The sequence below is a fragment of the Heterodontus francisci genome, chromosome 2, assembly GCF_036365525.1.
Source record: "Heterodontus francisci isolate sHetFra1 chromosome 2, sHetFra1.hap1, whole genome shotgun sequence".
Taxonomy (NCBI): domain Eukaryota; kingdom Metazoa; phylum Chordata; class Chondrichthyes; order Heterodontiformes; family Heterodontidae; genus Heterodontus; species Heterodontus francisci.
Genome location: NC_090372.1, coordinates 25,115,382 through 25,130,657, shown reverse-complemented (window position 1 = coordinate 25,130,657; position 15,276 = coordinate 25,115,382). Strand labels below are relative to the sequence as shown.

Genomic DNA, 15,276 nt, shown 5'->3' with positions numbered 1-15,276 from the left:
GAGCCTTTGACATGGTTGACCACACCATCTCTTGCTAACACCTCTTCACTGCCATCCAGCTGGGTGGGAATGCATTTCCCTGGTTCTGTCCTTACCTATCGAATCGTACCTAGAGTATCATTTGGAATGGCTCCTCTTCCTGCTCCCACACCGTTGCCTCTGCTGTCCCCTAAGGATCTATCCTTGGACCCCTCCTTTTTCTCATTTACATGCTGCCCCTCAGTGATATGGTCCAAAAGCACAGCGTTAATTTTCACATGTACCCTCACAACACCAAGGTCTACCTCACCACCACCTCTCTCAACTCCTCCACTATTGTAAATTATCAGACTGCTTATCCAACATCCAGTACTGGATGTGCAGAAATTTTCCTCCAATTAAATACTGCGAAGACTAAAGCTATTGCCTTTGGTCCCCACTTCAAATGCCATTCCCTAGCTACTGACTCCATCCCTCTCCCTGGCAACTGTCTCAGACTAAACCAGAGTGTTGGCAACCTTAGTGTCATATCTAACCCAGAGATGAGCTTCTGACCATACATCTGCACCATCACTAAGACCGCCTGTTTCCACCTCAATAACATCGCCTGACTTCACCCCTGCTTCAACTCATCTGCTGCTGAAACTTTCATTCATGACTTTTGTTACCTTTAGATATGACCACTCCAATGCACTCCTGATCTGTCTGCCTCATTCTGCCCCAAGCCCCATGAAATTGAAGGCCAGGATTTTATCCTGGTGACAGAGGTCTTGACTTCCAGAAAAAGCGATGCCGAGAACCCCGCGTTGCCTCTTCTGTGTGAGGTCCGCCAGATCTATTGCCAATTAGGCACTTAAGTGGAAAGCGGTGAGCCTTCCATGAGATCAAGGATCCCAGTGACAGAAGTCCCACTCTCGGAGATCACAGGCTGCCAGCTCTTTCATTGAGCAGCAACACTGCGGAGGCTACTGCCAGTGGAGTACCTACCCGAGGTCCAGGAGCAGTGCTGAACCCAGGCCATAGGTAGGTCAAGGTGGGAGGGGTCTCGCAGGGTGGTGGTCACAGGGGAGTAGGGGGGGTTGGTAGCAAAGGCAGGGTAGTGGCTCTCAGCTGGCCTGCCCCCCGCCCCTTCCCGATCCTGGGTCCCTCGTTCAGGCGCTAAGTGCCTTTTAATGAGAGGTCACAACCCTCCCCACTGGAGCAGGAAAGCAGGCATTTTGTGCCGTGCTTCCTGTGCAGTGACGGAGCTACCTGCTGCGCAGCTAATTGGGGCGGCAGGGGGATAAAGCTCTTAATTGGGCATCGCCCAAAGCCCAAGAATGAATTTTTCAAAAGTACCTGCCAATCATCGTCATCATCACTCTCAACTTGAGTTTTGGAAGGATTTACAGTCTCTTTGAGATTAAAGTGGCGAAGCTGTTCCTGGTTTGTTAGCAGACGGGCATTTGCACTCTGAACTTGTTTTTGAAGGTCGTTGTCACCAATCATTCTCTCCATTTGTAACGGTTCAGCCTCCTCAGCCACCTGAATTAGCTCATCATCATCTTCCATTTCCTCTTCCTCTTTGGTCAGATCGCTGGGACTTCCTGAAAGAAATCAGCACTTAGCAGGTAATGCATCTCTTAACGAGGAAACAAAAACTACTTAGTCGAAAATGCAGAAAGAAAAGTAAAAGATATTTTTCTTTTATTGATGAGTACCAAACAATAAGCTGACAGGCTTGCATATTTAGGTGTTAATATAATTTAAATAACTGCCGAGATTCATTCAGCTGACTGCGATGAACATTCTTCAATATAATCACCTAGATAACATCTATAATATTTATACAAGAAATGCTGGAAATACTTTGGCAGATCTGACAGCATCTGTGGAGAGAGAAGCAGAGCTAACGTTTCAGGTCAGTGACCTTTCATCAGATGAAATACTTTCATCAGTATTTCCAGAATTTCTTGTTTTTATTTCAGATTTCCAGCATCTGCAGTACTTTACCTTTATCTACAATATTTACTTACATTTTGGTTTTATTTAAAATTTAGGAATTTCCTATATTACCTATATCTTCCTCTGTAGCATTTGAGGACGTCTCCTCTGTGTCCTCTTCTGTGCTTTTCTCTGGTGTCCCTTCAGATGTGAAATAACATCTGTGTGCAAATGTTATTCCTAACCATTCCAGCATGTTGGATCGACTAGAGGAACCATCTTCAGAGGACACCTTAAAATGCAAATAATCCATATTTGTTAACAATTATTTTGATCATCCCTAGGAAAAATTCAGATCATTGATTGGCAAATGTTTGAACCAAGGCAATGCTTGAATTAATTCCTTTCTCCATTATTGCTCTAACTTATATGGCATCAGATGTCAGCCTAGGATAATTTTTGGAAGGGTCACAGCAGGTCCTGGAATGAGGAGGTGCAAACTTGATCACTGACACAAGGGAGTTCATCCTGGTGTCCTGGCAAATGTTTATCTCTTAACCATTAGCTATAAAAGATTATCTGGTCATTATCCCACATCGCTGTTGATATGCCAATTGGCTGCCTCATATCCTACAACAGTAACTATACTTCAAAAGTACTTCATTGGCTCGGACCTCTTAAGGTTGTTAATGGTGCTATACAAATGTAAGTCTTTAATTTCTTTTCTATTGCCAATGACGCAATCTGAGCATTGGCACTGTGGGGAATTATCATTCAGCTGTTCTTCTAAACATCGGAGAAGCCCAAAGGCAGGTTCCCCACTTGTCGATACTCTTATCCGTAGTTGGTATAAGAGCTGCATAATGCAAAGGGTCTGTTACAGGCCATTAAGGTTTGAATCTCTAAATCCCACAGTTGCAACTTATTCTGCAGTTGGAAGCTTATGGAGATTCACACCTAGTTTTTCAACATCAAGTATTTCAACACTAATATCAAAAGAGATTATAAATTTTGTGTTAACTTGACCCAGGGTGCAAGGGCAGGGGCAGGGACGGAGTGAGAACATAAGGAATTTCAAAACACATCGAGGATTGCCAAATCGATTTACTGGGACATGTGATGGGGTGCTGCAATTTTAGCCTAACCTGTCCATCTGAAAACTGATGGGATCAGGCACAAAACTGGTTTTACACTTTTACGCTCCATTAAAAAGAAATAATGAGTTGCGCTTTTATAGCACCTTTCATGATCTCAGCATGTCCCAAAGCGATTTACAACCCGTAAACTACTTTTGGAAGTGTAATTCATTGTTGTGATGTAGGAAATGCATCAGCCAATTTACGCACAGCAAGGTCCCACAAAGAGCAATTCGATAATGGCCAGGTTTTTTTTGCGGTGTTGATTGAGGGATAAATATTGGCAAGGGCACAGGGTCAAATTCCTTTCCTCTTCTTCAAAATACTGCCATGGGATTTTTTATATTCACCTGAGGGGGCAGGTGGGCCCTCGGTTTAACGTCTCATCCAAAAGAAAACATCTCCGTCAGTGCAGCACAGAAACATTAGTCTAGATATTGTACGTGACTATCACAAGTGGGAATTGAACCCACAAGCTTCTGAATCAAAGTTGAGCTTGCTACCTACTGAATCAGGACTGACATTCAGTTCACTGGAAAGCAATATGGGGCAGGGTGCAATCCTGGCATTCCACCAGATCAAATAGGTTTTTCACCCAGAAAGTTAGGTTAAAATTGTGTTTAGCAGCACTGAGAAAGAGGTAAGGAGAAAAGTGGACTGTTTCAGGTGGAAAAGAAAGTGGTTCTAGCGATGGATTAAACTCTGTGCAGGAAGCTCAGTTCAGAGTATAGTGATCACAATGTTCAGAATGATGCACACAGCCAATCATGGAGCACCATTTCACAATTTGTCGCCTGCAGAATTAATTCATGCTGCCAAAGATGAGGCATGTCAGGGATGGTGATACGACTTTTGGTCATTCAGTGCTTTCAGTCATTCGGGTACTGCCAGGTCAGGAATGACACAGGATAAAGAGCAACTCTCACTCCATAACAAACAAATTTTAACCTCAGGGGTATATTTCCATTCTCCACACCAGTTACTGTCTTGGCTGCTGAGTGGAGTTGTTGATTAATACAGACAGTGCAGAACTGTGCCATTTAGGCACAAGGTGAATGTTTCAACTGAAGGTCTATTTAATTGCAGCAAAATTGAAACTTTTATGTCTAGGGTGAATTACTAATTGGATTCTTTCTTGTTGGTTATACAGCATATATATGGTTAAAATTGTTACTGGCAGTTGTTTCTGTCACCAGCATAGAAACACACATCCCGAACGGGCTTATATATTGCCCCTCAGGACAAGGCAAAGATGATGCAAAGTTCATGAATGGACTATCTAATGTAAATAAGAGGAATACAGTTTTTAATTCCTTTTGTTCTAGGATATCTTCAAAAGAAATCTAGAGCACTATTCAGGCTGCACTGCAAGCAGACAAATGTTAATCTGATGCTAGCAGCCATAGGACTGGTTGCTGATAACCACGTAACAACTATGCAACCCCATTTCAAGCATCAGTTTAACACTGAGGGTGAGTGCAAGGTGAGTCTTTGTTTTTCCTGATGTTGAGGAGGTTAGTAAAGTTTAATAATAATAAAACTTAACTGCTTGCACCATATCCTAACTTCCACGAAGTCCCATTCATCCATTACCGCTGTGCTTACTGATGACATTGGCTCCCCGTGCACCAACTCAATTTTCAAATTCTTACGCCTATGTTCAAATCCCTCCGTGGCCTTGCCTCTCCTTGTTGTAACCTCCTCCAACCCTACAACACTCTAAGAACTCTGCATTCTTCCAACTCTGGCCTCTTATGCATTCCCCACTTACTTCACCCTACCATTGGAGGCTAAGCCTTTGGCTGTCTCAGCCCCAAGCTCTGGAACTCCCTGCTTAAAAACCTTTCCATCTCTCTCTCCTGCTTTACAACACTCCCTACAACCTACCACTTTGACCAAGCTTTTGGTCGCCAATCCCAATATCATCTTTTATTGACTCAGTGCCCAATTTTGCCTAATTACACTTGAAGAGCAGCCTTGGGCGGTTTACTACACTAAAGCTGCAGTATAAATGCAAGTTGTTGTTACTTGTTTAAGATTAAATAAATCTGTCTGTTGGCATAACCTTAGGCTGCAGCCTGATAAGAGTATACACTTCCACCTACTGAAGACAAGATTATGTGATGGCATGTGTGATATATTGCAGTAAATCAGAGTACAGTGCTACAGATCCATTTCAAGCCCAGGATCTTACTGGAACCAGACACTGGGCTTTGTGGGGAATGCAGTGTGCACGTATGGGAATTGCCATGGATGCTGAACCCAAGAAAACATCTTGTGTAAAAGTCTACTTAACATTATGGTGCAAACAAAAATTAAAACCAGTTTAAAAAGGCTGTGACTTGATAGCAATCCAAGAACTTAGTCAATGAATATTGGACAATACTAAAAATTTCAGTTTTCAGTTACCTTATGACCCCTTCCTCCACTCTTGGCTGGGTTGTTGGAAGAAAGAGGGGAATCTGGCATGGGTTGGTGAGAAGGAGGGGGAAGGAGGATAGAGTGAAACTGGCACTGGGGAGGGGTGAAGCAGAAGGGAAGGATGCTGCTTTCCCGCACTGTAGTGTTTGACTGATCAGATGAATTGCTTAAACCTCCTGGTGGAGCTATAGAGCAGAAGTGGAATTGTGGGAGATTTCTAGAAGCTTCCAAGACACATTTTGAATCCATCTCACAGAACACAGGCTGCTGCAAAGACATGTGCCACAATCTGTAAATCTTTATAGTTAATGCTAATGTGCTTTAAATGAACCACAGTGTGATATTTGCATTGCTCAGAGTTAAATCGGATATCCAAATTAAACCCAGCATAAACATAACAAAAAACTTGGCAATGAAGATGAGGGAACAGAATCTAATGCTACCTGCTCCAGAACCTTTTCTTCCAATGCCAGGAAATCCTCCCTTGTGCTGAGAGCGGTGGATTTCAGAGTTTAAGACCTACTTGCTTGCTATGGGAATGGACAGCCCAGATATAGCAGCAAACTGTAAGAAAGCAAAACTTGTACATTGCCTAGGGGCAGAAGGACAGCATGTCTTCGAGCTGCATTCAATATGGCAGTGAGTGCTCTCAGAAAATACTTCGGGCCAAAGAAAAGCATGATGATAGCTTCAGTGCAAGGGTTAAGGTCAAGAAAACCTCAGCAACCTCATCAAAATGTGCCCCATCATAGTCAGTTCCATGCAAAACTGTGCCTAAATTGCAGAAATCCTCATCAAGTTACAAGGCCATGTCCAGCTTGAGGGCAAAAGTGTTACTCATGTTCAAAATGGAACCATTCTGCAAAGATGTGCAGGTCATCGAAGGAAAAGACTTCATCGGTTCCAGAGAGTGAGCTACAACACGTATATTCCAACACCAAACGTAAAGCACCAGGTGACTTTAAGGAGTGCTCAATCGAGAGCGCAGGCATCTCAGTGTCACTTCTCATCGACGTTGGCGCAAAACTTTCTATTTTGAGGGACAAGCTCTACCATTAGTATTTCTCCCAATTCTCTCTTAGTCCTGTGACACTCTTCACGCTTATGACAACACTATCATTCACGTTTCGGGGATGATCACAGTTCTAGCATGCTACAAAAACGGCACCCTAGACAGCTTCATGCTCTATGTAGCTAAAGGCTGAAGCCTTACGGGGGTAAACCTTTTCGATAGGTTTGGATTTAAACTCATTGACCCCACCGGAGCACACATTAATGTGATTGATGAAGCAGACATGGAAGAAAATGAGGATCAGGAGCTAGAACCTGAACAGAATGGTTCAGAGTCCGTTTCTGAAAGTGAAAGCACGGAGACCAGCACCAAAGAAAGCCCTGATGACAGCCTGATCTCCAGCTTCAAAGAAGAGCAGTGGAAATTGCTAAATCCGGAGGGCGGGAAGTGATATGACAGGAAATTTCTCCTTGGGTTCCAGTTCACAGCAGCTAGTACCCAGAAACCAGATGGTTTGCCAGCAATCAGCGATGTTGCTCTTGACAAGATTAACTAGATCAAACCAATTGCATTCCTTTGGACCTCTCATGAATCCTGTCTCAGACCTCATACCAAATTATGCAGATTTTGGATGGCAGCCACTAAATGGGCAAGCAGGAACAGTGCTCAATGTTGGATCAAGGAGGGTCACAGCATGGGTTAAGGAGAAAGCCAAGGAAGATTATTGCCAATATAACTGTAAATGATGATATCCAGCTAAAGAAGTCTGAGAATGCATGGAAACCTACATTAAAATGTGATGATGTTTCTGATGATTCTGACAAGCAAAAAACACAGGAACTATTCCTACAAGTGAGGAGTATCCTGAACAAGCTCATACCACAGTGTTTCATTGCTTCTCGGCCTTTTGGCTAAGATCAAATGTAGTATCTGTTCTTATCAGTGCTTACTTGGTTGAGAAGAGACTATGATCATTGCCTTTTGATCCTGGGGAAGCTTTGAGTAAAATGGCTATAACCAATCTTCGAGCTTCGGGCCAGGGAGTGCGCAACACCGTTCGGGTGGTCGTGAAGGACAAGGAAGGAGATGCACCGGTCGATCGCACCTTCTTCATCAAGAAAATTCTCTTCGATTGCTGCGGATTTCAAGCGACGGACGTCTTCTGCCTGCAGGATTTCTCCAGCAGTGGATACTTCGACGTGACATTCCGGAACGTGGCGGGATGCATCAAGTTCCTGAATGCGTTCAAGGAGAAAGGGGACCGGGCGCCACTGTCGATCCTCACAGCGGAGCCGCTCTTCACGCTTCCGTCACAACGGGACCTGGTGATGACGATTCACCTCTACAACCCCCATGTTCCGGTGGTGGATGTACTCACCTTTCTCGCCAGGTACGTTGAGGTGGCCGGCAGCAGCACTGATGTCAAGGACCCCTTTGGGATTTGGATCAGCAAGCGGCAGGTCAAGGTGACCTTGAAGGTCGATCCCAGTGGAGCCATCATCCACCCTCCCTCCAGCTTCGCTATCGGGGGAAGTTGAGGCTTCTTGGTCTACGCTAGGCAGCCCAGAGTTTGCCGCACCTGAGGCAAATCTGGTCACGTGGCAGCACGGTTGTTTGCAAGAACTGCAAGGAGGAAGGCCATCAGACCAAGGACTGTAAGCAGACTAAGTGTTGCAACTTGTGCGGTGCGGCAGGCCATCTCTACAAAACCTGCCCCAAACGCTGCCTCAGTTATGCTCAGGCGGCAAGGTCCAAAGAAAGGCTGGGAGAAGGTTCGACGAAGGCGTCCGGTGTTCGAAAGGAGACCAGCAACCTTCTCCGCAGTGAGGAACTTCAACCTGAGAAGGAGAAGGAAGGGGAGGCAGCTGAAACCAGCAACCCAGCACCTACCCTGCGCTCGGAAACCCCTCCTCCACAGACAGAATCAATGGAGGAGGAGGCAGCAGATGGACAAACAGGTCAGTGGCAAGTGATCCAGAGGAAAACCACAAAGAAAAAACATCCAAAAGCGGAACAGGCCACCACCCAAACCAGTGGCGCTATCTTCTGAATCAGACTGCAACACCTCCTCTTCACTGGACAGGGGAATGCTGGAACGATAGCCCCTTCAAAAGAGGCGGCAGAACTCCAAGGAGATGGAAGATAAAGCATCCCAGCCCCCAGGCACTGGAAGCTGTGATGGGCCCGGCATGCCCCAACCCCAAAGAGCCACACGTAACGACGTGGCCAACGCGTCTCAGCTCCGGGACACCGAGAGCAAAGACACGTCTGGCGCACCTCAGCTCCGGGAAGCCGGGAGCAGTGATGTTTTCGAGGAGGAACAGATGGAAGCAGTAGAGGATAACCCAATCTTTGCTGCCTACAAGACCCCCCCCGATGTCACCCCAGCGGAACGACCCCTGCATGAAAAACCAGGAGGGGTTTCTGAGCCCAACTATTGTGAAACAGCTTGCTCACACGATGGGTATGCAGGAACATCCCAAAGGACTGGGACTAGCAAGGACAAATGGTATGGGAAGCAACAACTAACTTTAAAAAAAAATAGGTGTAAAGATTGCTTCCATTAATGTGCGTAGCATTAAATCTACTATGCGATGTGTTTCAACCTTGGATTACCTCGCCAAGGTCAAAGCCGACCTACTGTTTCTACAGGAGTGTGGAATACCACACCTCAGCACCTACAGGCGATGGTGGTCCCACGGACCATCGATCTGGTCGGGGGGTAATGATTGCCGTTCCTCCAGCCTGGGTATTCTGCTGCGGGGAGGTAACTTCACCATCTCCGAAGTTAAGGAGGTGGTGGGCGGTCGCCTCCTCGTAGCAGACGTAATGTACAACAACGCTCCGCTCCGGTTGATCAACGTGTACGCCCCGGTACAACGCAGCGAGCGGCTGACCGTCTTCCAGCAGCTCCCACTGCTGCTGGCGACGTCCAGGCCGGTCATCCTAGGTGGTGACTTCAACTGCATCATCGAAGCGGCTGGACGATCCGGCAGTGACGACAGCAAACTGGACGCTGCATCCAGATTCCTAATAGAAACAGTTAAAGATGCCAAACTGCACAACGTCTTCAGCAAACCTGCAGACGGAGCGCAGCGCAGATACACATGGTCAAGATCGGACGGGTCTGCCCGTTCCAGGATTGACTTCCTGTTTGTGTCCCGTGTCGTCACGGTCGGATCCACAGACGTCAAGCCGGTGTTGCTCTCTGACCACTGCCTCTTACTGGCCGACTGTCACTTACAGGACGACCAGCGGGTTGGCAGAGGGACGTGGAAGCTCAATGCTACACTGCTGACCCCAGAGAACGTTGAGGAACTCAAAAGAGATTACAAAGGTTGGAGGACCGTGAAACCCCTCTGAGTCTCCAGTTCACTGGTGGGAAGCGATTAAGGAGAACATCAAGAGGTTCTTCATCCACAAAGGTGTTCAGAGGGCGAGAGAGAGACAGAGGGAAATGTCCCAACTCCAGAAAAGTATGCAAAATCTGCTCCGGTTGCAGTCAATGGGGGTCGAGGTCAAGGAGGACGTCCAAGAGGTGAAGAGCCAGCAGGCCTCGCTCTTTGCCAAGGAGGCCTCCAAGATCATCTTCCGGTCCAAAGTCCGCTCCATCGAGCAGGATGAGACGTGCTCGCGTTACTTCTTCCAAAAGGTACACACAGAGAGCTCTGTTATCAGCAGCCTGAAGAAAGATGATGGCTCGGTAACGTCTTTGGTCTGCCCGAAACTTGCTGGTCTTCCAGTGCAAAGAGCTGTCCACGACCAAATGTTGTAGACTGGCACATTCCAAGGTCCAGGACTACGTGCTGAGGGATGCACTAAAGCTTGGTGCAGCTGCAGCAAAGGCTCAATGGGGAAAGACCACTGTGTAAGGTCCCCCCACCAAGCTGAACTGAGGGGCTGGATCCATGGGAAACCCCTCGAACTGTATCGGAGGAATTTTGTGTGCTGTAAATGTAAAAATGTATATGGCATGACAATGAAATGGAAGAGTTGTGAGGCAACTCATGATTGTATGGAAGGAAACTGATCACCTTTGCACTGTTTGTATTTTTTGACTTGATGCTGTTTTAAACTGTTTGGGAATGTAATTTTTACAGATTTTTATGAATAAAGTATATTTTGAAAATAAAATTTTAAAAAACCCAGTGTTTCAACTGTTGCTGAAGCAGGTTCAAGAGCTGACAACTGATACAGAGGAGAGGCTGAAGGGAGTGACCCATGAGATCTTCCTATCTCAAAGACTGTCTCTGTACTTTGAAGTTTAGAATACATTAATGTAAAAATAAGGTCCTTAGTCAATAGGGGGAAAAATGTGGTGTTTGACTGATCAGTTTGATTGCTTAAACCTCCAGGTGGACCTATAGAGCAGGTGGAATTGTGGGAGCTTTCTAGAAGCTTCCGAGATACATTTTGAATCTGTGTCTCACACAACACAGGCTGCTGCAAAAACATGTGCCACAAACTGAAGATCGTTATCGTTATGTTAATGTGCTTTAATAAGCCAGTGGATTACTTAACACAGTGTGATATTTGTATTGCTCAGAGTTAAATCAGATATCGAAATTAAACCCAGCGTAAACATAACATGCACCAGTAGTATTTCCTTACATGATAGTTAGCTAAGATAAAATTTGCAGGGATTTCCTGTTTGTACATGCATATGCAAGTCTGGACACATACCATTCCCACCTGTAGACTCTCCAAGTGCTTCGAAGCAATGTATTGAGACAAAGTATACATTTGAAGTACACCCTTCTCACTTGCTTCCAATGATGCGGCTAACATTTCAATTGCCTTCTGGATCTCTTGTCTTTCATCAATCAGCTGCAGGAATAAAATAAGACAACACAGCTCTGAGTTGATGTAAGGCAAACTCTCTGTATTTCTTCCACTACTCCCCCCATAACTTTCATACTTCCATTATTCCAAAACAATCAGAGCAGAGGTGGTTAAGGTGAGATTTAATAGAAGTGTTCAAAATTATGATGGCTTCATATAGAGTAAGCAAGGACAAGAATTAGAATTAGAACATTACAGCGCAGTACAGGCCCTTCGGCCCTCGATGTTGCGCCGACCTGTGAAACCATCTGACCTACACTATTCCATTTTCATCCATGTGTCTATCCAATGTCCACTTAAATGCCCTTAAAGTTGGCGAATCTACTACTGCTGCAGGCAGGGCGTTCCACGCCCTTACTACTCTCTGAGTAAAGAAACTACCTCTCACATCTGTCCTATATCTATCACCCCTCAACTTGAAGCTATGTCCCCTCGTGTTTGCCATCACCATCCGAGGAAAAAGACGCTCACTATCCACCCTATCTAACCCTCTGATTATCTTATATGTCTCTATTAAGTCACCTCTCCTCCTCCTTCTCTCCAACGAAAACAACCTCAAGTCCCTCAGCCTTTCCTCGTAAGACCTTCCCTCCATACCAGGCAACATCCTAGTAAATCTCCTCTGCACCCTTTCCATAGCTTCCACATCCTTCCTATAATGCGGTGACCAGAACTGCACGCAATACTCCAGGTGCGGTCTCACCAGAGTTTTGTACAGCTGCAGCATGACCTCGTGGCTCCGAAACTCGACCCCCCTACTAATAAAAGCTAACACACCATATGCCTTCTTAACAGCCCTATTAACCTGGTTAGCAACCTTCAGGGATTTATGCACCTGGACACCAAGATCTCTCTGTTCATCTACACTACCAAGAATCTTCCCATTAGCCCAGTACTCTGCATTCCTGTTACTCCTTCCAAAGTGAATCACCTCACACTTTTCCGCATTAAACTCCATTTGCCATCTCTCAGCCCAGCTCTGCAGCCTATCTATGTCTCTCTGTACCCTACAACATCCTTCGGCACTATCCACAACTCCACCGACCTTAGTGTCATCTGCAAATTTACTAACCCACCCTTCTACACCCTCTTCCAGGTCATTTATAAAAATGACAAACAGCAGTGGCCCCAAAACAGATCCTTGCGGTACACCACTAGTAACTAAACTCCAGGATGAACATTTGCCATCAACCACCACCCTCTGTCTTCTTTCAGCTAGCCAATTTCTGATCCAAAGCTCTAAATCACCTTCAACCCCATACTTCCATATTTTCTGCAATAGCCTACCGTGGGGACCCTTATCAAACGCCTTACTGAAATCCATATACACCACATCCACTGCTTTACCCTCATCCACCTGTTTGGTCACCTTCTCGAAAAACTCAATAAGGTTTGTGAGGCACGACCTACCCGTCACAAAACCGTGCTGACTATCTCTAATGTACTTATTCTTTTCAAGATGATTATAAATCCTGTCTCTTATAACCTTTTCCAACATTTTACCCACAACCGAAGTAAGGCTCACAGGTCTATAATTACCAGGGCTGTCTCTACTCCCCTTCTTGAACAAGGGGACAACATTTGCAATCCTCCAGTCTTCCGGCACTATTCCTGTCGACAATGACGACATAAAGATCAAGGACAAAGGCTCTGCAATCTCCTCCCTAGCTTCCCAGAGAATCCTAGGATAAATCCCATCTGGCCCAGGGGACTTACCTATTTTCACACTTTCCAAAATTGATAACACCTCCTCCTTGTGAACCTCAATCCCATCTAGCCTCGTAGCCTGAATCTCAGTATTCTCAACAACATTTTCTTTCTCTACTGTAAATACTGACGCAAAATATTCATTTAACACTTCCCCTATCTCCTCTGATTCCACACACAACTTCCCACTACTATCCTTGATTGGCCCTAATCTAACTCTAGTCATTCTTTTATTCCTGATCTACCTATAGAAAGCCTTAGGGTTTTCCCTGATCCGATCCACCAATGACTTCTCGTGTCCTCTCCTTGCTCTTCTTAGCTCTCCCTTTAGATCCTTCCTGGCTAGCTTGTAGCTCTCAAGCGCCCTAACTGAGCCTTCACCTCTCATCCTAACATAAGCCTTCTTCTTCCTCTTGACAAGCGCTTCAACTTCTTTAGTAAACCACGGCTCCCTCGCTCGACAACTTCCTCCCTGCCTCACAGGTACATACTTATCAAGGACACGCAGTAGCTGCTCCTTGAATAAGCTCCACATTTCGATTGTTCCCATCCCCTGCAGTTTCCTTCCCCATCCTACGCATCCTAAATCTTGCCTAATCGCATCATAATTTCCTTTCCCCCAGTTATAATTCTTGCCCTGCGGTATATACCTGTCCCTGCCCATCGCTAAGGTAAACCTAACCGAATTGTGATCACTATCACCAAAGTGCTCACCTACATCTAAATCGAACACCTGGCCGGGTTCATTTCCCAGTACCAAATCCAATGTGGCATCGCCCCTGGTTGGCCTGTCTACATACTGTGTCAGAAAACCCTCCTGCACACACTGGACAAAAACTGACCCATCTAAAGTACTCGAACTATAGTATTTCCAGTCGATATTTGGAAAGTTAAAGTCCCCCATAACAACTACCCTGTTACTCTCACCCCTGTCGAGAATCATCTTCGCTATCCTTTCCTCTACATCTCTGGAACTATTCGGAGGTCTATAAAAGACTCCCAACAGGGTAACCCCACCTCTCCTGTTTCTAACCTCAGCCCATACTACCTCAGTAGACGAGTCCTCAAACGTCCTTTCTGTCGCTGTAATACTCTCCTTGATTAACAATGCCACACCCCCCCTCTTTTACCATCTTCTCTGTTCAAAATAAGGAGTGTCAGTAACTACAGGACACAGAGTTAACGTAATTAGCAAAAGAGCGAGACGGGGCAATGAAAAGGCGTTTCCTTAAATACAGCATCGTTATGATCTAGAATGCACTGCCTGAAAGAGTGCTGGAAGCAGATTCAATAATACTTTCAAAAGGGAATTGGATAAATACTTAGAAAGGAAAAACGGGCAAAGGTATGGGAAAGAACAGGGGAGTGGGATTAATTCGATAGCTCTTTTAAGAAGTCAGGACAGACATGATGGGCTGAGTGGCCTCCATTGTAAGATTCTATGATTCTATGAAAAAGCCTGGAGCTGTACAAGTACAAGTGGGATGACAATGCTTTCTCTTCACTGTAGGGAAGCACCCAATCTCCACCTGGGGCGTCTTCTCCTGATGCCACAGCAACTCACAAATACAAATCAGTGCCATTCCACATCATGGGACAGCACATTGGAATAATGGGGCCAAGAACAACGCAATGCTGGTGGGAGGGGCAGAAGAGGGTTAAACCCATCTAGTTTAAATTTGGTCCCAATTTCTGGTCAGGAGCCAAAAGTGGGAGTGAATAAGTCTTCTGCACTTGCTCCAACACCTTGGAAGCGCTTTTGAAAAGCTTCCCGAGCTACCTTGGGATTTCTGTCAACTAGTCCCAACACAAGGGCTGAGAACTAGCATGTGCCATTGAAACCTAAGAAGCACTGCCGACAAAGTTAATCGATCTCAGAGGGGGATAATTTTCTTGCTAAATATGAATCATGTCTCCTACAGAAACATTTTATAAATTTGGCATCCTTATCTCATTGACCCTTCCTGGGCCACAGTATCTCCATAGAAGTGGCATGGTGCCACTCTGAATTTTCTTGCTGCCTGTTAGCAGGATCCTCCTCTATTTAAATAACCCCACCCATGCAATTGTCTGATGGGCTGCATCAGTGGGGGAGTGAGAAGGAGAGAGGGTGAGGTGAGAGAGAGTGCGAGAGAGGGTGGGCGAGAAAGCACATGCAGGAGAGAGGGTGGGATGAGAGAAACAGAGAGAGGGTGGGACGAGAGGGGGACAAGACAGGGGGGCGAGAGAGGGGGAAGCAAGACAGATGGGGGGCAA

The 15,276-nt window shown here is 45.7% G+C and overlaps 1 protein-coding gene and 1 pseudogene across 1 annotated transcript in view; one reads left to right on the top strand and one right to left on the bottom strand.

The window, feature by feature from the left end:
* The window catches only part of LOC137380549 (NFX1-type zinc finger-containing protein 1-like), an 87,880-nt gene that overhangs the window by 22,836 nt on the left and 49,768 nt on the right, over nucleotides 1-15,276 (bottom strand). Inside the window, exons 9-12 of the mRNA XM_068052533.1 lie at nucleotides 11,390-11,463; nucleotides 11,155-11,298; nucleotides 2,035-2,194; nucleotides 1,318-1,565 (exon numbers count right to left, since the gene is read on the bottom strand). Coding sequence (XP_067908634.1) covers nucleotides 1,318-1,565; nucleotides 2,035-2,194; nucleotides 11,155-11,298; nucleotides 11,390-11,463 — 626 coding nt within the window. The remainder of the gene's footprint in view (nucleotides 1-1,317; nucleotides 1,566-2,034; nucleotides 2,195-11,154; nucleotides 11,299-11,389; nucleotides 11,464-15,276) is intronic.
* Nucleotides 7,363-7,471, top strand: LOC137351951 (U2 spliceosomal RNA; annotated as a pseudogene).